Consider the following 25,874-nt stretch of genomic DNA (forward strand, 5'->3'; position numbering starts at 1 on the left):
GATTCCCTCTACAGAAATAAGGGATTTTGAAGGAGACATATTTAGAGACAATAATAAAATTTATCTTGAATGAGTTTGCGAAGCCTAAAAGACATTCTGTGGGGTGTAGCGAGGGAAATTATAGGATGCAAGAAAATGATTGACAGGGCGTGAGACTCAGAATCTTTCTGAGCCTGGTTGAGTCAGAACTCCTGGGAACAGACTACCAACTGTCACTCTGGAGCTGCAAGTTGAAGGAGAAAGGTGTGTGGCTGAGACATTCTGGAAATCCATCCATCAAACAACTGGCCTTGAGAATTTACTAGCTGTGGTAAGAATATCTCCAGTCTTCCTGGTGGACAGCTGAACTGGGGAAAAGATCTCTACCTTGCTGGGACATCTGAGGATATCAGCTGGACTCCTGTACCTGACTCACCAAGGACTCTGTGAGAAATCTAGTTACCTGTTGGACTTGCCTTTAAGAATTTATGTAATTAGTTATGGTAGTTAAACAGTGGGTTTAGAGGGTAAAGCAGGCAGATTTCCCTTCTCCCATTTTCCTTCCTCCCTTCATCCCTTCACCGTTAATAAATTCAATATTATTTATATATGCTCTTTTTTCTTTGTATTACCTTCCTTCCCCCTTTCCTAAATATAGATTTAACAGGGGAAATTATCAAGTAGGCAGATGACAATGTAATGTAATTCAAGAGAAAAAATTAGGTTTAGATGAATAGTATCAATTAAGCAAGCACTATTAAGTGGCTACTATACATGCAACTAAGTGGCAACATAAATAATGTGCCAGGTTAAGAAGAGTCCAAATCCTGCCTCAGAAACTACCTATGTGCCATTGGGGCAAGTCACTTAACCCGCCTTTCCTCATTGTAACTGGGAAAATATTATCACCTACACTTCACCAGTTGTGAAGGTAAAATGAAATAATACTTGTAAAGAATTTTCAAACCTTAATGAGATATGTAAACGATAGACATTATTATGTACCCAGCACTGGGCTAGGCCATAGGGGTACTGGGACCCAAATATATAGAAGAAAATAATCACAACTTGCAAAAGCTTATATTCTAATGGAGGAAGAGAACAAGTCCATTTAAAAAACACATAAAGAATATGAAATTAATAAAAACAAATATAAACAAAGAAATTAAATATAAGATGTTTGTAAATGAGGACAATAGCAGATGGAGAAATCAGAACTGGCTTTATATAGAAGATAGTACATGAGTTGCATTTTAAAGGAAGACAGGAGATAGGGAGGAGGGGATAAGATAGGTGTACTGCATTCCAGGATAATAGTATAACAACAGATACAAAAGCAACAATAGGGGAGGCAGAATGTTTTCTGGGAGAAACAGAAACTGGCAAGATTTAAGTCATCTATGTGGAAATATTTCATCCAATGGTAACTGATAACCTCAAGACAGCATATAAAGAAATAAAAGAATTCAGGATAGAACCCTAAGGAACAAACACCCACACTATAAATTAATTGTGATATAGGAAAAGAGACATAGAAACAATCATTAGAAATAGAGGGGGGAAAAAAACCAAGAATCACTGGAAATGTCAATGAGGAGGGGGAGCTCAGTAATATCAAAAATTACAGACAGATGAAGGAAATAAAGGACTGAGAAAAAGCTACTTGATTCTGCAAGTTAGAATTGTTAACCCTAAAAAGTACAGTTTCAATGAGTGGTAGGGTCAGAAATAAGATTGTAAAAGACTAACACATGAGTAATGAGAAAGTGAAATTTAGAGCATAGACCATTTTCCCTAAGAATTTACAAATGTAACACAGGACAAAGAAATAAAAGACTTGTCCATCCATGCTCTTATTTCATGACTACTCAGACCAGACTAACTTGTTTTGTAGTTCTGAAACTATACTCCCAAGTGAGTTTGTCTTTTAACTTCCTGCTACTGGATGAGCTAAGATGACAGCCATATCTAAGGGTCAATAAAAACTATACACTCTTCCCTGGCCCTCACCTAGATATCAATGACATGATGATAATGATGATGAAGAAGACAATAACAACTAAGATTTATTAGTTAATAAGATTTATTAAGATTACTTAGGGGATATTTTGAATCAGTCAACTTGTACCACTTAAAGTAACAAGGCATTCTATAGTTTTGACAGACATTTATCAGGTCAGAACCCCACTGCCCAATGAATCAATCAAAAAGTCTGAACTTGGTGTGAAGAGTTATTAATTTAGAAGGAACAAAATCTTCCAACAATTGGATAAATTAAATGATGCTATGACTGAAGTACAATAAAATTAATTAAAAACTCAGAGACACCCTGTCGGAGTTTGGATGCAGTTCAGATTGCAGCATACCCGTGTCAGGTCAGCTTAGTGATGAACAGAATTTCATCCAAAACCTGACAGGAAAAAGAGAAAGCCATTATCTCCTCCCTCTCCTTCCAGACTAGAAAATAACCTTGTGAATATTATGAAGTTGGAAGCTTTTGGACTTCTCATAAAGATCCTACCAGTAACCCTGGAACAGAAACAGTTGCTGGTAGCATTGGTATCAGAAGCAAAGTAAACTAGACACAATAAAAAAGATGGCTTCAGGATTCTATACCATACCTTAAAAGGGCAAATTAATGAACACCACCCCCCCATAAAGGATAAAAAGGACTTCTAGCAATCAGGAACTGTGAATTGCCCCTTCGATACAGGTCCTCTAGGTCTACGTCCACTTTTCCCTTGGACTCTGTACTTGTAAGGGGAAGTCTCTCAGGCTGGGAAGATGTTTTGTTACAACTATCCGGTTTCTAAAAGTTAACTGACTGTCTAGCTAATTGAATTCAATTGATACTCAAAGAGAAAGTATGCCAATCCCCATTGCTAGGCTCCTAGCCTAGAAAACAAACTCCAACTCCTTGGAATTACTATCCCTGCCCTTTTGCCTCATCTGCTGGAGGAGGAATAATAGTAGGGACCAGACCAGATAGCTAAGTATGTACTAGATGAAAGAGCCCAGAGGCAATGTGCTCTACATGGGGCTTCTTCTGTGACAAATATGGGGCCCTTCACATTTACAGGGACCTACTAGAATGATTACCCACCTGGAATTCTAGTTATGAAATAGTCTAGTTTCCAGGATGCACTAGAAAAAAATTAAGATTTTTCCCATTGTTTTAGAACATAATTGAACAATCTGTATTCTAATGTGTCTCCTTATAAATTAATCCAATTTCTTTCTGATAACTTTTGTTTCTCTGTGATCGAGAATGACTATTGTCTTTGTGCAGTTTCATCTACGGTGTACCCTCATGTGGCTTTGGAGTATAAAGGCTGAGGCGCAGAGTTTGTGGCACATGGGGCATGGGAAGCCAGTTGTTACGGGAGGTGCGGTTGTGGCCTGGTGTCGGCGTTCACGCGCAGCGGCAAGACGTCGACGTCGCTCATCTTCAAAGGTGGTGGCGGCATGGTTAATGTGGGTTCACCAGCTGCTTCTGTCAGAGGCAGCAAGTTCTAGTTGCTTTGGTGTAATGCCAGCCCACTACAAGTGGGACTTTAGCTGATCCTTGAATCTTTTCTTTGGTCGGCCTTGTTTCCTGAGTCCAGCGGACAGTTCACCATAGAATACCTGTCTTGGTATTCACTGTGGGTCCATGTGGATGACGTGTCCAGACCATCATAGCTGGGTTTTGAGGACCATGACTTCGATGCTGGTGGAGTTGGCTCTGTCGAGGACTTCCTGGTTGGTGATTCGGTCCTGCCATCGGGTCCTCATGATTGACCAGAGAGAGCGTTGTACTTGAAAGTGTTGACGTTAGAAAGCTGCGTCCTGTTGATTGTAATGCACGGCTGGTTAGTTGGCCTCCCTGGTGCAGGTTGGAACAGCACCTCTATTTTGCTGAGGCTGATAGTCAGGCCAAACAGTTTTGTTGCGGTGGAGAACCTGTCCACAATGGTTTGGAGATGATTTTCTTGGTGGGCCATGAGAGCACAGTCATCTGTGAAGAGAGCTTCCAGGATGAGTCTCTCTGTTGTCTTTGTTTTTGCAGTCAGGCGGCGAAGGTCAAATAGTGAGCCATCCAGTCAGTATTTGATGTAGACGCCCAGGTCTAGATCCATCACAGCATGTCGTAATACTTGGGTGAAAAATAGGTTGAATAGTATGGGAGCAAGGACACAGCCTTGTTTCACGCCATTGGAGATGCTGAAGCGATTGGAAGTCTCTCCACCCGATAGGACTTCCCCTGTCATGTCGGCATGAAAGAGCTGGATCAGTTTGACGAATTTTGCTGGGCAACCGAGCTTGCTAAGGATCACACACAATGAGTCCCTGTTCACTGTGTCGAACGCCTTCGTCAGGTCTATGAAGACAATGTAGAGACTCAGGTTCTGCTCAAGGCATTTTTCCTGCATTTGCCTCACCGTGAAGACCATGTCGATGGTGCTGCGATCTGGTCGGAAGCCACATTGTGATTCAGGCAGGTTCTGCTCTGAAACAGATGACAGGAGTCTGTTGAGTATAACACGGGTGAGGATCTTTCCAGCAGTGGAGAGTAGTGAGATGCCTCTGTAGGCTGCTCGTGCACCTTTGTTCTTGTATAGGGCTACGATGGAGGCATCTCTGAGTTCTGGGGGCATGTCTTCCTCTTCCCATATGCTGGTCCCATATGTGGAATGCCTGGAGCACCTTTCCATTTAAGGCCTTGTATACCTTGGTTGGGATACCATCTTTACCGGGTGCCTTGCCTGCACTCATTTGTTTAATGGCTTTTTGGACTTCCTCTATTGAAGGAGGGACATCAAATTGTTCAATGGAGTAGTTTTGGGGGATCTGGCCAAGGGCACTTTGGTCGACTGAAGAGGGTTGGTTGAGAAGCTGACTGATGTGTTCTTTCCACCTGTTGCTGATGCCTTTTTTATCTTTTATGAGAGTGTGACCGTCAGAGAATACCAAGGGAGTGGTGGTGGGTTTTGATGGCCCATAGACAGGCTTGAGGGCACTGAAAAATTGTTTGTAGTTTTTCATATCAGCAAACCGCTGGATTTCTTCTGCCTTTTTTTCCCCACCGTTGGTCTTGCATCTTCCTGATCTCACGCTGCGCCGTGGCTTGGAGACTTGAATCTGTCCTTTTTAGGAGCAGAGTTTGGGTTATTTTGCCACTCCATAAAGGCTTTGTTCTTCTTGCTCAATAAGTCTTCAATAGCAGTGTTGTTCTCGTCGAACCAGTCCTAGTGGTTGTGTTGTTTTGGGCCTAGGACTGCCTTTGATGTTTCCTTCACTGCGTCTCTGAACTGGTTCCATTTCTCGTTTGAGCTTCCAGTGAGTGGTCCTTTGGCAGACAGCTTGTTGTCCAGGCAGGACTGGAATGTTTGCAAATAAGATGGACTCACGTTGTAAAATGCACGAACTATCTGAGCGCCTTTTGGATGGAGAGGCGCAATGCGCATTTGAAGAGTCGCTCTAACCAATCAGTGGTCTGTCCAGCATTCAGCTCCTCTCATGGCTCTGGTGATCTTTACATCCTGGATGTCTCGCCGGCGTACAATGATGTAGTCAATGAGATGCCACTGTTTTGATCTTGGGTGCATCCACGTTGTTTTATATTTGTTCGCCATTCTGAACACAGTGTTCGTGGTGGTGAGTTCGAACTCTGAGCATTTGCTGAGTAGCAGTAGGCCGTTGTTGTTCATTTTGCCCACACCGTGTTTGCTGAGCACTCCTTTCCATCTTTCATGGTCCTGGCCAATGCAGGCGTTGAAGTCTCCCAGTAGTATCAGCTTGTCATTTGTGGGTACTGATATCTATTGTATTACTATATACAGTTTTAGAACTGTAGCTAACAGATGTACAGATCTTGCATACAGTAAATAGTAGTGCTTACCTCACAAATGCTCATTCTTTCTTTTGCTTTTAAATAGTCATTCAGTAAACATTTATTAAGCCCCTAATATGTACCAGGCCCTGGGCTAAGTGCTGGGGAAATGAAAAGAGGCAAAATATAGTTCTTGCCCTCAAGGTGCTCACAACTGCTTACTTATGACATGAGTCTAAATAGCTTATCTGAGTTTTGTTTTGTTTAACTGATAGCAATGTCACAAGATAATGTTTATCTGCTGGCCTGTCAACTAATGCTTAATCCTCTTTTAGGAACTTCACAAACACTCTCAGAGCTTACCTGATGCTTCCTCTCTGCCCCTCCTCTCAAAATAAGCTTGCTTGTCCTATTTGGGGGCAAGTTTGGAATTCCATTAGGACTGCCTTGACAGTGGCAGGAATCCAGTAGAGAAATTTCAGCTGCCCTTTGATACAGGGACCCAGAAGAATCTACCTGAACCTCCAAAGGAACTGCATATTGTATGAGAAATTTGGGTGTGCCTTGCTTAGAAAGGGACCATCTAGAGATTTTGTCCAGACATCAAATTATGAAAGTTTTCACCAAGGAACAATTTGGTTTGTCACCTAAAAATGAGGAGAATGACTTCTAGTCAACTCCGGATCCCTAATTGGATAAATCCACATGCTCTGGATAACTACAGGAAATGGGCTTTCCTTTAAAAAAAAAACAAAGGAAGACATTTTCTTTTCTTTTTAAATTAATTTGCAATTAAACCCAGTCTATGTGTACAAGCACAGAGTAGAAATAGAAAGAACCATTAAGGGGAAGGGAAAGAACAAGAATTCCAGCTTCTCTAGAGTCAATGTATCAGTAATGCTATATAAACACCAAGCCAAATCAATTTGGCTTCTAACCTAAAGAGTGAGGAGGTGACTTTCCAGGTCCCAAATCCCTGTGTGGAGAGCTCCTTGTGCTTTTTGAGCTACACTTCTATAACCTCTATAAAGGTTAGACTTTTCTTCTGAAAAGATATGCTTGGTTTTCTTACCCTTTTTTTTCATCTTTATTGCTCTGAGGTTGAGGAAGACCTTTCTACAAGCACCAGTATAGAGATAACCTACAAAGACTTTGCAAAATGATTATTTCTTCAACTGTGTCAGTTAGTATGGGAGAATGTTAATTATCAAATCTAATTGGGAACTGTCATACAGACTTTTCCCAAAGACTTTTTTGGATAAAGTATAAGAATATATTAAAAAAGAATAACCCTTCCCAAGTTATCAAAAAACTACACAGGATTTGGAACTAATAGATTTTGCCAAACACAGTTCAGGAAATCTGCTAAGGACAGCAAAGTTAAAATAGGAGAGAAGGGGCAACTGGATAGCTCAGTGGATTGAGAGTCAGGCCTAGAGACAGGAGGTGGTCCTAGGTTCAAATATGGCCTCGGACACTTCCTAGCTTTGTGACCCTGTCACTTAACCCCCATTGCCTAGCCCTTACCACTCTTCTGCCTTGGAATCAATATTGATTCCAAGATGGAAGGTAAGGATTTAAAAAAAATAAAATAAAATAGGAGAGAAGAGGGTAAAGTGAGGGAGAAGAGGGAATTGCAAGGGGGACATAGAATGTCAATGTGTTGATCATTCCAACCCATTTAAAATAACTAATGAGAAAGATGCTTTTTAAACACTGACAGATTTATCAGGTCAAAACATATCATCGAAGCTATTAAAAATCATTACTCTTTACTTAAACATAAAGTCTTTAATTTGAAAGGAGTAAAAAATGCTTTCTACATACTAGATGAAAATAAATATTGCTATACAAAAGCGCATTAAGATTGGATTAAAAGTCAGTGATGCCCAGAGGTTTTGGACAAAATAGCAACTCAACTTGGAACCCGGAATTCTAGTGTCAGACCAGAGGGAGGAAAACAGCTGAAGCCAAGAATTTGGGAGGGAAATCCAGTAAGGATGCCTCTTTCTAATTGGTCCCACTTGAACAGAGGATGACCATGTGAATTTCAAAACATCAGAACACGATGGACTTCCCACATAATATCAGTGCCTCCGAAATATCAATGTCTGATCACAGCCATCTAAATTGGAAACAGAAGATGACAGAGTCTAACTCTGGAAATAGCTTCGAGGGCTATTGAGTCAGGGTGAAAAGTATATGTATTGGGCTTACAGGAGGGTCTGTTCCAACTAAGAACTACACAGGAAGCCTTTTAGAGCGGTGGCAAAGTTTGAGTTGGGGTCTACAATTTATAAGGTAAATGACATAGGTAGAGTAATTAGATAAGCCTCATACAGAAACTACATGCAATGAAAAACATGCAGCTTTAGGACTTTAAAAGGAGCCCCACAGAAATATACAACATGCCTAAAGAAATATATACCCTTCCTAAAGATGACTTCATAAGAAACCTCTCAAAGGTGAAAAAAGACTTCTAGCAACCATGACTGTGAATTACCCCCTTTGCTACATTTGTTCTTTACACTTAAGATCATTTTCCCTGGGAAACTATATTGTGTATACTTGTGGAAGAAAAGCATGTCCCCCATCAAGGGGGACTTTTTGTACCCATTGTTCTTACTATACATTGCCTTAATAAATACCTATTTAAGTCTGGCTAATTGATATTAACTGCTAATGAACTGGAGAGTACAGGGAAGGAAAGCATTCTCATTAAGTACTTGTGAGCAATAATACTAGGGGTAAAAAAAGGAAACAACCCCTCAAGTTTACCCTTTGAAATAATCAGCCACCATCTAGGTCTTCTACCTGTCAGTGTAAATGGGGGGTTATGAGCATAGCCTCAGAACTCCCCCTAAATTTAGAGTACTTTAAGGTTTACAAGGAAATTTACATATTATCTCATTTGCTCCTCACACTGACCCACTGAGTAAGGCATAGATGCTACTATTATATCCATTAAAGTAGAGCAAACTAAGGTTATGTCATTTTCTCAGGGTTAGAAACTTGGTAAGTGTATTTTTAATGCCCCATTTCATGGTCACAATCATTTACCTTGATTGAGTTCCTGTCTACCTCTCCTTACTTCAATACCAAAGGTTACATATTTTTACCATTCTACTTATAAAAATTTGTAAGCATATCAGAATATGAGCATAATCTACCTCTACTCTGCCAAATAATTGAGCATCAATAACAGTTTCTTAAAATATAAAGAAAAGATTTAAATTTAGCCCAAAAAATCCCATAAAACTATGTAAAAAATACATATGCAATCTTTTTCCATTCCACCTGGACTGAAGTTCTCAGGAATGGATTTCTAATATAGACAGCTCTTTCTGGACAAATAATAAGCTTAAATTTCAGCAGGAGAGAGGAATAAATACGATACAGTAAGACTTTTTATCATATCCTTATGCGACAATGACAACATGCTATCAACTTCTCCCTGATGACTTCCTATTACAAGTAGAGAAAAAAATGTCAAAATAAAATGATATAAAGCAGTAACAATAATAATAAAGATCTTAAAAAATAACCATGTCATGGGCTGTGAATTCTCTAGAAAAAGATCAGAATTTAGCTCTACTACTGTGTCAAACTAAGAAGAAGGACAATTAAGCAAAAGAATGGATGGATGGAGCATGGGATGCTCCAAAAAAGCATGGGATGGAGGGAGGGAGGGAGGGAGGGAGGGAGGGAGGGAGGGAGGGAGGGAGGGAGGGAGGAAGGAAGGAAGGAAGGAAGGAAGGAAGGAAGGAAGGAAGGAAGGAAGGAAGGAAGGAAGGAAGGAAGGAAGGAAGGAAGGAAGGAAGGAAGGAAGGAAGGAAGGAAGGAAGGAAGGAAGGAAGGAAGGAAGGAAGGAAGGAAATAATTTATGAAGTTTATAAAAATGAATGGCAAGAAGAAAAATTATTCTCATAAAGAGAAATGTCTGTTTCTAACAATCCTCAAGTGGAAAAAGGAGCAAAGCCTGTTATTCTACATTCCACATTTAACAGGTTGCTTTTTGGGTTGTTTTTTTTAATGGCTGCTATATGGAAGAATGGGATGTACAGGGAGAGAATTAAGTAAGAGAAATCAATTAGGAGGTTACTGTAAAAGTCCATGCAAGAAGTGACTGGTCTGGTCTTGAAGAGAGTGAAAATAAGGGAGTGAGTGGATGGGAGAGAGGTTGTGGAGGTACAACTGACAAGATCTGGCAAAGATTAGATGGGGGTAGAAGGAGCCAAAAGAAAAGATAATGAGTAATGTAAAATGACTCCAGGGTTTTGAACTTAGATGACTAGAATAACAGTGTTGCTGTCAGGGACATGAAGAAGAAAGATGGGTTTTGGGGAAAAGCAGCGGTAAAAATGTACAGATAATAAGCAAAATGCCAAAACATGCTTCATGAGGAGGGACATTGGTGAGCAAATTAATCCCTACCAGTTCTAAAATTCTATGACCTATACTAGCAGTTTTTATTTACATCTGTAAGAACATGTCACCACTTATTTGTGCTCCAATTTTTTTAAACACTCACCTTCTGTCTTAAAATCAATACTGTGTATTGGTTCCAAGGCAGAAGAGGAGGAAGGACTAGGCAGTGGGGGTTAAGTGACAGGGTCACAAAGCTAGGAAGTGTCGGAGGCCAGATTTGAACCTAGACCTCGCATCTCTAGACCTGGCTCTCAATCCACTGAGCCACCCAGCTGCCTCCCTCCAATTTTTTTAATTTGAAAAAAATGAACTTTTTTTCTGTTAATTGGGCTACTAGAAAGTTAAAATAAGTTCTACTCGATCAAACCATTTTGGAATTATGTTAAATGACTAAAATATCGATTCTCCTTGACCTAGAGGTCTCACTACTAGATGTGCAATGGATAAAAAGAAAGTTCCTATATACCAAAAAGTTCCTATATACCAAATATTTATATCAGTAGTTTTTTGTAATGTCAAAGAATTATTTAAAAAAAAAAAACAGATGCCCACTGAGTTGGGAATAGTTAAACAAATTGTGATACATGAATATATATCATATAGAACAATGAATATGGTTGGCCAACTGGTCAAAAAGCATTCAATAAGTGATTCCTATGTTCAGGCTCTAGGCTAAGTACTGGGAATACAAATAAAGGCAAAAGGGGCAACCAGGTAGCTCAGTGATTTGAGAGCCTGGCACAGACATAGGAGGTCCTGGTTTCAAATATGCCCTCAGACACTTCCTATCTGTATAGGCCCAGTCAAGTCACTTAACCCTAATTGTTGAGCCCTTACTACTCTTCCACATTGGAAATGATACTTAATATAGATTCTAAGACGGAAGGTAAGAATCTTAACAACAGCAAAGGTAAAAATAGCCCCAATTTTCAAGGTACTCACTGACCCCATTCCATTCTAATAGAAGAGATAACATGAAAACTACTGTCTAGAAGATATATACCAGGTAAATTGGAGGCACTTTTAGAGGGAAAACACTCATTGAGAGGAACTAGGGAAAAGGCAGCTTGCAAAAAGGCAGGATGTGAGCTCTCCTGAAGAAAGCCAGGAGGTAAAAGAGGAGAAAGGATAGTATTCTAGACCCATGTACAGAGAAGCAGGAGAAAATGTTCTGCAAAATGAGTAGAACCAGAAAAGTGTACATAACTATAACAATGTAAGTGGAAAGAATAACAACAAAAAATGGAAAGTGTATATTGTAAAATTGCAATGACCCATGTTGACCTCAAAGAAGAGATATAAAAAGGCATCTCCCTCCTGTCTTTGCAAAGGTGAGGAACTATAGATATGGAACATTGTATACAATGTCAGACTCGGCTGATCTGTTTTGCAGAAGTGGATTTTTATTCTTCTTTGTTAAAAGGGATAGGCTCTAGGAGAGGAAAGAGAAGGGAGAAAGCTATACCGGGAAATGAAAATAATGTAAAAATATTTTAATTATACACATTCTTCCTCAGCATTCAGAAAATCCATTAAGTTTCTCTATAATACATATTATACAGGCAAATCCATTTATAGATATGCTTGCAAACCTATATTTGTCTCTAAACTGGTATCAGATAATCCCAATGTGATAAACATTTTAGTTATTGCCTTTTGTAATATTTTGCATGTGCTTTTATTTTTAAGTACAAAAAGTTTGTTCAAATTTCCAATTCTTAAATACAACATTCTTGAAAAACTGCTTGAGCTACAATTAATATGAAAGTTCTTACCTAAGTTCTTGCTTTTTTCATTCAATGAACTATACAAATCAATTATGAAAAAAATTGAGCATTTATATATAAACTCTTCTGTGAGGAGGCTGGTAAAATTTTCAATTATCATTAAAAAAAAAAGATGATGCCCAGAAAAAAAATACATAACAGAATTTAGAAGCTATATTAAAATTAGTTTCTCCAAAATGTTCTAAACCCTAATGGCCACATCTGGATCAAGTAGTTACAATTTGCTTAAATTTTATGGTTTTGCCCCAAGTTAACTGTGGGCTCTGCCTAAAATAAGAATTAGCATTACTTACATTTAAATGGTGCTCTAGATTTTACAAAAACTTTCTCACAATAATCTTGAGAGAACAGTAGAATGCCAACTTCAATAAATTAGAAATTGTGATCACATAGCTATTAAACATGTCTGAGACAGGAATGGAAGCCAAGTGTGATTCCAGGGGGTAGCAAGCTATCTACTAAGACATGTTGCCACAATGTACTCTCATTTCTAAAGCCCAGAGTATATTAAATAACTTTTAAAATGCATATAGAATTGGTAATAACATTGGTCTAAAAATAAGTTGATTCACATTCTGGTCCTACTTTGGTACTAAGTAAAAACTAGACATCTTTAAAAGTCCTTGTTAACTCAAAATAGTCAAGATTCTACCAATGACTACTTTTACATTCAAAGCTCAGAAATGTTGGCTTTAACAAGGATATAAATTCCAATTCAACCTCAAGTAATTCAGTCCCTTCATTAGTATTCCCAAAATAGTAAGAGTGATACTTCCCTGAATATAACTAATCTCTTTCCATTATATTTTGTAAACCATGTTAACATAATATTTATAAGCACCTCCATTTTACTGACTCAAAATAGATTTCATTTTTATATATAGCTCAAGAAACTAAAAAACCTGTAATGAGATAAAGGTATTTATTTCCTAGTTTGTATTTAAAAAAAAAAAGTCCTCAGCATGTTGGAAGGGCCCTGCAACAGATTTATGGGAAGACTTGGATAAGAATACCCCAGAACAGTCAAGCATAGATAGATTATGATTGTTGGTGAGGAAAATCCAAATCAATGAGACTTGCAGAGATCCCCTGAAGTATTGAAGAAAGTTTAAAAAAAAAGACCTTGTTCTTTCAGAACACCATTAGAAACTTTCACTCTGGAAAAATGGAGAAGGAAAAGGAATTAATAACAGTAATTGCTCTCATTTCTAATACTTTAAAGTTTTTTAATTGTGTAACCTATATTATCTCATTTGACCCTCAAAACATGAAGAAAACCCTTCAAGGAGTTAAATGACTTGCCCATAATCCCAAAACTATTTCCCCTTTGATAGCTTTTTTGTTATTTTGTAAGGTGATAGTATGTGTCAGAAATAAGATTCAAACCCAGATCTTTCCTGAATCCAAATTCAGTCTGCTTTCTGATAGTCATCTCTTGATTATTAATATTTTTTTAATCAAACCCAACAGTTTTCAAAGCATTTTCACGTAGTTCTCAGAACAACCCAAAGAAGTGGAAAAGAAAGGCAATGATATACCCATTTCACAAATAGAGAAGTTGAGACTCAAAAAAAAAGTTAAGTGTCTTGACCAAAGCTACAGAGCTATCATGGTATTACAGGACTAAACTCTAAATTTCTTTGACTATTCACAAACTTTTTTTTTTTTGCTTTCAGGGCAAAATGTAAAGAAATATGTGACACAAAAAGAAAAACAACATATGTGACACAAAAGGGAAAAAACATAGATCTTTAGTTAGAAATGAATTTTTTAATTTTCTAAGTCACTAAATTCTATATAGTGTCTTTTTTCAGCTGAGTTGCTCAGAAAAGTAGTAATACACTTTACTAAGCAGTGGTGCTCCTGTTAATTAGAAACCATAAAATTGTTGGCAAATTTCTTAAAACTCCTTGAAACAAAAAACAAATCCATATACCTAAAAATGCAAAAAATTAATGGGGTTTTTAAGCTCAAGAATTTTAATGTCTCCCAACTAAATAATTATTTTCAAAGTAATCAAGTAAAATAAAAGCAACTAAAGAAGTAAACACATCTTTGTATACATCATTGCTCGTGCCCTCAAAGATCCAGGTCCTCCCTCAACTGATAAAGACCACAACCCTAACTTGCTTTTTCATTCTGTAATTCTTTCCTTATTATAATTCCAGGAATTATATGAGGTCTTCCTTTGTTTCCTATAGCATTTCAGGAATACCAATGCAGTTACTCAGCCTATTGCTACATAACCATTCCTCTATTTCCAGTTATTCATATCCTTAATGATATCTTTTATAATACTCATCAATCAAATCATCCTTGATAATATATTACAACCCATGTCTACCCATCTAACATATTTCCATAACCCTTTGAACTGAATATCTAACTCTGTCAACACCATTATGTTCCACTTTTCAGTCACATAGCATCACTGGGAGAAGAGTGGTATTTTTAAAAAATGGTTCTGGAGAAGAGAGTATCTGAGGATGGAACATTTTCCAAAATTCATTCAATCCCAATAACTTCCTCTTCTATTCATTTCTGGCTAATATCTATTGAGAGGGGGAAGGGGGCAGAGGGAGGGAGGGAGACAGTGGGAGACAAAAGGGGAAGGACAAAACAGAGAGACAGACAGAGACAGAGACAGAGACAGAGACAGAGACAGAGACAGAGAGAAACACTAATGGGACAACTTAATGGATTGCCAATTTAACTGCATACCCTATTCTGGCCAACATGCATTCTTCTTCCACTTGATTTTTCCTATGTGTACTGCTCTTCTAAACAGCTGTGGATCACACCGAGGCAGCCCTGCAGTATTCAGGGACTTAATGTGATCATTACAATGTCATCCACAAAACGGAACATCTGAAAAAACTTTCCTTCTAACTATATAATGACTAGACAAAACCAAAATCAACACCAAATTAGAAAAATGAATAAAGATGCCACTCATATATACAATTATATCAGCTCCAAACTTAAATAAGCATTAATGACTCTTGAAATTTTTACAAGGCAAAAATAAAGATATTGACTGAGATATACCATAAAATTAATTGCCATGAATTATTAACTGCCATTAAAAAATCCCTACAAGTTCAGGGACTACCTCAACCAGGAAAAATCTCTTTGTCAACATGAAAGCTAGGAGCAACATCAATTCAGAGTAGAAGCTATTTATAATCTGTTACTTATTCAGTCATATGGATCTCTTAATGACCCCTTTCTGGAGTTTTCTTGGCAAATATACTAGAATGGTTTGCCATTTCCTCCTCCAGCTCATTTTACAGATGAGGAAACTGAGGCCAACAGGATTAAGTGACTAAAAATCTTACACAAAGCTAGTAAGTATCTGAGGCCACAACGAATTCAGATCTTCCTGACACTAGTATCTACTGTGCCACCTAGTTATATTCTATAATCTCACAAAACAACAAAAAGCTATCAAGGGAAAAATAAGTGCTATCTATATTGTTTGGGTTATGTTTGGGGTTTTGCTTTTTTTGTAAATTAAGTATAAAAATATAATTTGAAAGCACTATATACTACCAGACTGGATTATATATTTTATTTCAGAGATTTCTAATCAGTATATTGGTATGCTACACTGAACATAAGTGCTCCCCAGAACTTGACATTCATGTCCTTTCTAAGAAAGTCAAACATAACTCATATGATCTTAAGAGTGTCATACTCAACAGTTTCTGTAAAAAAATCATAATAAGCAGATATGATGCAAATTATACACCATATAAGATAAACATTTGACTCCATCTAATTAATTACCCTTCCTGATTTGCCTATTTATTACACAGAAAACCACAAATAAATATCTACCTCAACCTCTTAGGAATCCTAATCCTCAACAACTAACTTTGGGGTGTCCCAAAGGCTCTCCCCTAAGCCCTCCTCTCCTGCATCTCTAATATTTCACTTGGTGATCCCATCAGATTCCATGGATTGAATTATCTCATGCTGATGAATCTCAGATCTATTTATCTTAACCAGTTAGGGCTCCTTCAGGGCCTCTAGTCTCGCCTCTCCAAATGCCTATTAGACATCTCAAATCGAATTTCCTTTTTTTTTCCCCCAGAAGAAAGATGTTCTATTTTCTTTCATTTCCCTTATAAAAACTCAAGTCAACATGACAGGTTGTTCTATTTTTTTTTTGTCCATAAGCTAAATAAAAGACAAAATGGCACAGAATTAAATTAATGAGTAACATTATTATAAAGAAAATCAGATCAGTCTTCAATAGCTCCAGAGTGCACTGCATCTTAAACTCAAAATGTCCAAAACTGAACACTTTCCCTGCAAATCCTCCTTTCTAAATAAATTCTCTTTTATTATTGAAGATACCATCATCCACCCAGGTTCACAACCTAAATGCCATCCTCAACTCTCACCCAGGATATTCAATCTACTGTCAAGTCCTTCTGATTCTACCTTCAAAACACTTCTGGGGCACAAAAAACTCTTCTTTACTCTGAGATTGTTACCACCCTGATATAGGCCCTCATCACCTCATATCTGGACAAGCAAAAAGCTTCTGGTTTGGTCTCCCTACTTCATGTCTCCCCACATTGCACTCAGCTGTCCAAGTGATCTTTTTAAAGTACAAGTCTGACTCTATCACCATCCCCTCCTAACCCACCCCAATCCACCCTCCTTCAATTTCAGTACTTCCTGATCACTCCAATATCAAATATATAAACCCACTGTTTGTTTTTTTAAATATTTAATAACTAGGCCTCTCCTACCTTTCCAATCTTCTCACAGTTTATTATCCTTAATATATAATCCAGTGACACTGAGTTCCTTATTGTTCTTGCATAAGACACTACATCTCCTTACTGTCCCTATTTTCACAACCTATCCCCCATACCTGAAATTCTTTCTCCTTATTTCTGCCTCTTGTCTCTTCTTTAAGTTTCAGCTGAAATCTGATCCCTCTTAATGCCAGCACTGTCCGTTTGCTGATTATCTCCAACCTATCCTGTCTATATCTTGTCTGTAAATAGTTGTTCAAATGTTTCCCCCCCCCTTTAGGTTATGAACTCCTTGAGAGAATGGCTTATCCTTGCCTTCTTTGTATTCTCAATGTTTAGCACCGTAACTACATATAGTCGGTGCTTAATAAATGCTTGTTGACTTGACATTTCATAAAATATAAATTTTTTTTAATTTTAGTAAAATAATAATTTATAAAAGTTAAAATTGATGTAATATTCATGTTTTCCAAAGCATTTTCCACACTACAACCCCAATGAATGAGGTAGAGTGTGCAAGTATTATTATCCCCATTTTATCCAAAAGTACACCAGGTAACTCAGCTAGTGAGAGAATGAAGACTTTAATCCAAGTCTTCTGACCTCAAGTCCAGCACTCTTTCCATTAAGCTAACCTTTCAACTGATTTACTGTTACCCTTCCAATTCAATATTTTTTTCCTTCTGTGTACTTACAAATTTTTTCTTGCTGTTTTTTTACAATAATCAATGTGCTCTAATTCTTTATCCAGTCATCTCTAATGTCTCCCCCATTCCCTTGGCCCTATATCCTATTAGTGACCAAACCATTCTTTAACAATATTTCTTTTATCAATTCCTTTTTCTCTTTTCTATCCCCATTATTGCCACTGAGTTCAAGTTATTATCATCTTACATGATCTCTATGTCACCAGTCTCTACTTCCTCTAGTACATATTGCACATTATTGCCAGGTTAATCTTCCTTTAGTGCCACTTTGAGCAAGTTATTCCTCTTGTTCAAATGTTTTCCCATAGCCTACAAAATAAGATCCAAACTCTTAAGCCTGACTGACATCCAACAGCCTCTACAATCTGTTTTGTATCTACATTTTGAGCTTTATCTCACACTATAACGCAAAATTAATGCTCTGTTCATGCATGACTCCTTTTCCATTCTGAGTATCCAAATTTTACCTATCCTTAAAATTCTCTCAAATTTATACAAGTGGTAATGGACACAGAATTTGCAGCCTGACTCCAAATCTATTCCTTTCTATCTTAATTCAAGCAAAAAATGAAAACATTTTACTGGAAACATTTATACTTACAGAAAAGAATAATTTGTGCTTAATTTATCTGAATTTACACTTATAAACACAAATATTTTGGGTTCCAGCAAGACAGAATTGTGTACTAGAGCACTGACAGAATCAGGAAAAATTCATTCAAGTCCAAAATATTAAAAGTCTTAGTCAAAGCTATATGATTATAATCAAGCCACTTAACTTTTCCAACCCTGTGCATCCTCATCTGTTAAACAGTAAAAATTATTTATACTGATAAAAGTACTTAATATTATCTTAAATGGTTGCTCTAAGGAAAGAACTCTATAGACATTAAAAGGCTACCTTTGTTAAATATGTAGTAAAATAAACTATTATTATGAAGCAATAATCAACTATTACAATAGTCTCTTTTTACGGGTCAGCTGGGTGGCTCAAAAGATAGAGAGAAGGTGTAAAAATGGTAAGTTCTGGGTTCAAATATGGCCTCAGACACTTCCTAACTAGGTGACCCTGGGCAAGTCACTTAACCCCTATTGCCTAGCCATTACCACTCTTCTTCCGTGGAACCAATACACAATACTGATTCCAAGACTGAAAGGCTTAAAAAAATTTTTTTTTGTTCTCTTAAACCAAATTCTCCACAGAAATAGTAATAAGTAACATCATAATTTTAAATATATATATATGTAAGTTCTAATCCTGATCCTATGAGTTCAGAAAACAGATGTAAATTAACATATAGCCAATTTCCGAAACATTTCATTGGCATCAAGGAAAACAAGTTTTTATATTAAATTTTTAATGAAATTATAATATAGTTAATTGTCAATAAAAAGATATAATATTACATTTCATAAACTAAAAGATCTTAGAGAGCTATTCTTAAAAAATAACACTTAGGAAATGGACATTTCAAGTCCAGATTCTAAGTTGCTATATATTATGAACCTCTAATCAATAAGTTAGTGATCATTCATTAAACACCTATTATGTGCCAGGCTCTGTTCTAAGAAGGCAAAAACAGTTTCTGCTTTCAAAAAGTTCTCAGTCTAATGAGTGAGACAACATACAAATGACAATGTACAAACAAGATACACATAAATGCACATTCGCTAAACAGGAAATCTTTGTGAGAGGGATTCCCTTCAGTAATCTATATCTGGCATTATAAATCTATAATAAATGGCAAATGGCATTTAAAGCACATTATCTCATTTGAACTTCACAAATCCCAATGAAGCAGACCATACAAGTGACAGGATTTCCAATTAACAGGTTAAGAAAACTGAGGCTTAAGAGAACTTTATCAATTAAAGCAGGATAGGGTGTGGAAAAAGCCCTGGATATGGAGTAAGAGGACAAAAATCCAACTCTGCTTCTGCCACCTAAAAATCTGTGACTTTATGAAGTAGAGCTTTTTGGTACTGAAGGGCTTGAATTAGATGACCAAAAAAGGCCCTTCAGGCTCTTTAAATCTATAATACTAGGATTTTGTGACTGGCCCATGGTCACATAACCAACCACTAACTAAATCAGAATATGAATCCAGATATTCCAGACATCATTAAAGCCTGGAATGTGGAAGTGCAGTTTTTAATGTAAAATTATCTCTCTCTCACACACACACACACACACACACACACACACACACTTAGAAAATTCTAAGAGGCAGTATCAAATAGTGAATAGAGAATCTCAACAGTAAGAAGAACTGGATTCAAGTCTGGCTTTGGCAATGCCTATGTGAGCAACAAGTCATTTAACCTTTAAAAACCCCAGGTACTCTTAAGACTAAGTTGCTGAGCAGGTGTCTATATGAACTCTTTAAGGAAATTTCATCATAAGCTTCTTATGCCAATAAAATCCCAGGCCTGACCCAAAATTTTAAAAAAGATACGTGTAAAATCTGACCAAAAAATAAGTTAAAAAATCTTGTCCATAAGGTCAATGCTGAGAAGCTGGCTCTTTTTAAAATGTAAAAAGAGAAAGCCTAAGTAGCTATATGAGTAAAATGTTTACCTCGCAGAAGAGGATCAATTTAAATGTCCAATTTGTTTTAAAAAATAACAGTCTAAAATAACAATTCTCAAACTTTATGTCCTTAGGACCCCTTTAGGTTTTTAAAAGTTATTGAGAAAGAACTTTTGTTTATGTGATTATATTTATCAATATTTGCCATATTCAAAATTAAAACATCTTAATATTGTCTTGAAAATAGATTTCTGATCTCTGAAAGGACCTCAGGGGACCCAGACCACATTGAGAAGGAAGCTCCAAAGGGAGAACTGCTAGTCTAGAGGTCTGAACAGATGCCCTGCAGTTTGGAACACTCCAAGTTTCCAAATTCTGTTCTGTCATGGGTCTCAATGGCTTACTGCATGGTGCTGGGGTATCACTGAACTTCTCTGCATCTGTTTACCCATCTGTTGAACAGGAATAGCAAAACTGAATCTCCGGTTGTGAAAATCAATTAAGTGTTTATGAAGTACTTTAAGGTTTTTAAAGGAAAAGAAGAGTAATTATAAAATATCTTTAACTATGAATCACAGATATATGCAAATCCCAGCACATTTTTTACATCTTTTTCATATCATCAAATTCTTAAATGAATCAGTCAGATGTATTTATTAACTAGCTTAGCAAAACTCTTGAGTCCACAACTTTTCATAATCTCTTTGTTTTCCCACAAAACATTTCACTAGCCCAATTACATATAAGGGTAAAAGTCTAGGATTCAGTGAGAAATTATTGGCAATTACGGCCAGAGCATCCGAAGCAAATAACTTTTTTTTAAAAAGCACCAGAGAATACAATAGTTTTAACGATGCATTGAAAATCCCTCTTCCTCCTACCCAGGGCATACTAACATTTGCTGATTAAAAAGAGTATGGACAGTTTATTCACTTTAAAGTGCAGGAGTTTTATTCACTTTTAAAGCTGGATTAGTTTGTTATTTGGCTCGCCTTGGCAAGTGCAAGAGGCTAAGAGACTATGGAAGAGTGGAAAAATGCTGATGCCACCTCCAGCTGCCCCTAGGGTGAATGACAGTAACAACAAAACAATGACAAAAGAACCAACAGGCTACCCCAGGCCTCGGCTTAACAATAATTCTGCCCCACCCCCAACACACAAAGGTACTCTCCAGAAAAGAAAAGGGGAAAAAAAAGAGGCCTCTTGCAAATCCTTAGCCACACCGCCAAGGAAGGGAACACTTCTTGGCAAAGGAGAGGATGGGAGAGAACAGGGTTCTCAACCCATCTGCTCTGTCTACACCCTTCACTAAGGAATGGGGAAGGTGTCGAGGAGTAAGGAGACTGACTCGCCCTCTCAACTAGAACGGGTAGTTTAGACAGGAGGCTCCACAGTAGAAGGCGTGAGGGGGCAGGGGAAAGACTCCAAAGGGAGAGGATTCCCCCGAGACTTGGGCTCTCAGAGGAGAAAGGGAAAAGGGAAGGTGTCTTCTCTGGAAAGCAGGCGGGCAGGGAAGTTCCGTCCCTCAAGAGTAAGAGAAAAGAGGGAGGGAGGGTCCTATACATGACTCAAAAGGAACGAAAGATCTTCCCCAACCACTGGGTGGTGGAGGAGAATAAGTCCCTTCTCTATTCTCGGGGATAGGTGCAGCAAATACTCTATCAAAGGGCTAAGGCAAGGGTTCTGGCCCCTCTCCTGCCCCACTCACGAGGTAAATGGGAGGCCAGGGGCAGGGCTCTAGGTTACCGACTATTCCGGCCCCAGCTTCCGGGGCGGGATCGGTCAGCTCGGCCTGAAGGTCGGAAAGAAAGGCGGGGGCCAAGCGGAATCAATCCCTCGAGTAAAGAAACTGGAGGAAGAACGGCCCCAGCTCCGCTTCCTTCCCTCCCTCTCCCGCTCCCGCTTGGGCCGCCAGTCTCAGCACGCCGAACCCGGAGCGCCTCTGCTCGGGGCCGGGCCCGGCCCGCTTACTCCGTTCCTCCCCGTATTGCCGTGCCGTGCCGTGCCGAGCCGCGCCCCGGGCCGCAGGGGGAGTCCTGGAGGCGGCTACGGCCGCCTGGCTAAGCTCCCTCGGTCCGGTCCGGCCCAGGCCCTCCCTCCCTCCTACCTGAGGCTGTATACCAGCTCCCGGCGTGACTGGCTTCCCGGCAGACCACTCGGTTGGACATCTTGGAACCTGTGCCGCCTATGGTGCACGAGGATGAATGAGGAGGAGGAGGCGGCGGCGGCTGCAGGAACGGCTCAGGGAGGGGACGAGGCACCGCCGGCCCAGCCCAGGAGGAGGCGGCCGTGGGGAGGGGATCTGCCCGGCCCAGGAGGAGGAGGAGGAGGAGAAAGAAGAGGAGGAGGCGGAGGAGGAGGAGGAGAAGATGATGGCGGCAGCGTCCCAGATCACCATGCACGCGGACGGCCTCCAGAAGGGGCCCGCGGCGGCCTCCCAGACCGCAGCAAAGCCCAGGCGCCGGCCCCCGGAGTTGCCGCTTCTCCCTCTCGGGGGCAGGGCCCGCCACCTAGCCGACCCAAAACCACACTGCCCCCCCCCACCCCCCGCCCTCCGGCGGCGCTGCCGCCGGTGACCCCACCCCCCTGACTCCACTCCCGCCCCCGCCCCCGGCCCCTCCGCTGGCTCCCCTCCCCCAGCGCGCCCCGGGCCGGGCCGGCGCGCCCCGCCCCGCCGCGCTCCGCCCCTGCCTGCGCCTGCCCTGCTGCCCGCGCCTGGAACCGGGAGAACCCGAACTACAGCCACTCAGGGCTGCATCGGGGTCTGCTTGGGCCCCGGGAGGCGGCTAGTGCATACAATAATGGCCGGGACCCGGGCTTCAACTGAGGAGATAGGGCTCGTGAAGAGCCAAGACTTCACTCCCCACCCCCAACCCACAAGCCTAAGCTGCCCACTGAGCATGCCCAGCTACTGATCCAAGGAACGTGCAGCTCCTTGCTCCCCCCGCAGAAGGGATACTAAAGGCAAGGACCGGAGACCCTAGACTTACCCGAGACCGTTAACCCCACCCCACGCCCCGCTCCCTTACAGCAATCGTGCACTTTACAAAAAGAAGTACTTTGTGGGTCCACACTCCAAGGTTTCAATTTTTTTCTTAACTTTAACCTGTGGCCACAAAGGAAGATTTTATTGACAAGACAAAAGATGTGTCCGGTCCTGGAAGGATTTGTCCTCTTCTGTCTTCCTTTCACAGTGAGTTACTACAGTGCAAGGTTTCCAATTTAAAGTCCAGTGTACAAAGGTGGACCAAGGGCTTTGGTGGAGATGGAGAACTCTGAAAGCCACGCAGCTTCAGCCAGAACATAGATTAAAAACCAGAATACTGAAGTGACAAATCCACTTCCACGATAGTCACACTTCTTTAGAACAGAAGAAAGCAGTGTAAGAAACTCAACTTAAAAACATTTTTAATATTACTCTACTGATATTACAAAAGAAACTCCGGTGCTCAGCTCTTCTGCCTGATGCTTGAATCTGTCACTTCTCTTTTTATGTGACATTCCACCAACAGAATTTTGTTATACTTATAATCTAATTCATTTGATCTTTTCTGAGTTCCTGCCTTTTTGCTGGGATGAAATCCTCAATGATTCAAGTATTTATCTTTTTCCACTCAACCCCTAAATTTTGGGGAAAAAAAACAAAATCGATACAATACCCACCTTTTATGTGGCAGCCTAAATGTGGCAGCCCAACTAAAAAGGCTGATTTACATTAAATCCTTTCAGATACGGCTCAAAAATCCCAAAAGACAAGCTCATTGAAGTACGGAAAGTCTTGTGATACCTACATCTCCATCCCAAATTGGTCTCTCCTTTAAAGTCCTACAGACCTCTAAGGACAAATGAACTTTGATCATTAATTTTGGGGATGACAGCTTTGTCCCAATGATCAGTAAATGTATTTCTCAGGTAAAATGGGGAATTACAGTAAAAATTCTAATGGCATCCTATAAGAAAAGCAATTTAAAGTATCTGCTCTAGCAAGAACCCTACATGTCACCTCCATCAAGATGCATAATTTAGGGTTAGGTTGGTTTTTGTTTTTAAGAAAAGTCTAGAATAAAAATACTTTCTCAAAGTTTTTTTCATGGAGCAGATAGATGGACAGTAGAGAGCCAGGCCTGGAGACAGGAGGACTTGGGTTCAAATCCACATCAGACAGGTTAGGCTGTCACTCTTGAGCAAGTTACTTAACCCCTTCTATCTTAGAGTTGTTACTAAGGCAGAAAGTAAAGGATAGGGGACATGTAGATAGCTCAGTGGATTGAGAGCCAAGCCTAGAGAGGGAAATCTTGGGTTCAATCTGGTCTCTGACACTTCTTAACCACGTGATTCTGGGAGTCACTTGACACCCCACACCCTACCCCCCCCCCCACAACCTAGCTTTTACCACTCTTCTGCCTTGAAACCAATACTCAGTATTGATTCTAAAAAAGAAGGTATGGGTTTAAAAAAAATAAAGGTTTCAAAAAGGTGGGGGAGGGGTTCCACTGGTCAGCCTCAATATATCAAACAAGACTCCACTGGTAAGTGCAACTTGAAAGATACCTTCAGCCCTTTGACACACCACCATACTCCCACTATCAATCTCCAGATTACTATTACCACCCCCAACAAGTCTCATGACAGAATATCCTGTTTATCTAAAAGCCGAAATTTCCTTCATAACGGTTAATTTCTCAGCTTTCAAGGATTTTTCTATTGGTTTACTCTATTCCCAATGGGACAGCTAGGTGGCAAAGTGAATCAATCCCAGGTCAGGGGTCAGGAAGACACTTTCCCAAGTTCAAATCTGGCCTCAGACACTAGCTGTGTGATTCTGGTCAAGTCACTTAACCCTGTTGGCATCAGTTTCCTATCTGTAAAGATGAGCTGGAGGAGAAAACGGCAAACCAGTTTCTCTGCCAAGAAAACCCCAAATGATATCACAAAGAATTAGAAGACTAAAATGACCAAACAAGAACTATTCTCCTAAGATTCCCCCCCCCCAAAAAAAAAAGGTAGATTTATGAAGCGCAGAACTTGGAATCAGAAAAGCTTGGATTCAGCTACTGCCTGATATTTACTTTGCCAGCATGAGCAACACCAGTAACTTTCACTTGAGATAGTGCCTCTAATACCTACATCAGTGCTGTTCCAAGACTCAAGTGAACATCTATGTAAATGTCACACATTATATGAAAGCAATCACTACCTTCTGGACACACAGACTGCTTTTGTAGTTCGGGGGTCAGGGTGGGGAGGTCTTTGTCATTTGATATTTAAGAACACAAAGTGCCCCATTCATAGTATTGATTCTAAGACAAAGTATGGGTTAAAAAAAAACCCACCCCCCAGCATTACAGTATAGTCATACATCTTTATATTTCATTGAATAACATTGAGAAGCAACAAGCTGTAGTGGATAGGGGACCAATCTTGAATTTTAGAGACTTGAATTCTTGAGAACAGGCACCTTCTGACTTTTTCTACTTATATCTCCATTGCTTAATATGTAGTAAGCACTTAATAAATGCCAAGATTACCAACAATAAACATCACTTGTTGGTAGCACCTAAAATATCTAAGACCCAAGCGTCCAGAATAAAAAGTGCTATCGTGGTAAGAATGAGAGGCAAAAGTCTGATTGCTAGTGGTATACAAGAGACATGAGAGAGAAAAAAAGACCCCTGGGCTAGTCTTTATGATTTATAAAAACATATGGAAAAGAATTATATGTGTGGAGGGGTTGTAATATGCATCAATAGAGAAAATAGCCAATGATAACTTGGAAATACAAATTATATTATACAAAAACTATATTTGGGCTCAATTTAACACAAATATACTACTTGCTCATTATGTATGTAATATCAG

At 39.4% G+C, this 25,874-nt stretch overlaps 1 protein-coding gene across 2 annotated transcripts in view; it reads right to left on the bottom strand.

The window, feature by feature from the left end:
• Positions 1–22,595, bottom strand: part of MEMO1 (mediator of cell motility 1) — a 134,300-nt gene extending 111,705 nt beyond the window's left edge. Inside the window, exon 1 of one of the 2 annotated variants that reach the window (XM_001371423.4) lies at positions 22,123–22,595. In XM_001371423.4, coding sequence (XP_001371460.1) covers positions 22,123–22,183 — 61 coding nt within the window. In that variant the 5' untranslated portion in view covers positions 22,184–22,595. The remainder of the gene's footprint in view (positions 1–22,122) is intronic. The other variant, XM_056813234.1, reaches the window with a different exon arrangement.
• Positions 22,596–25,874: the final 3,279 nt, after the last annotated feature.

This window comes from Monodelphis domestica, chromosome 1, assembly GCF_027887165.1.
Source record: "Monodelphis domestica isolate mMonDom1 chromosome 1, mMonDom1.pri, whole genome shotgun sequence".
NCBI classification, from domain to species: domain Eukaryota; kingdom Metazoa; phylum Chordata; class Mammalia; order Didelphimorphia; family Didelphidae; genus Monodelphis; species Monodelphis domestica.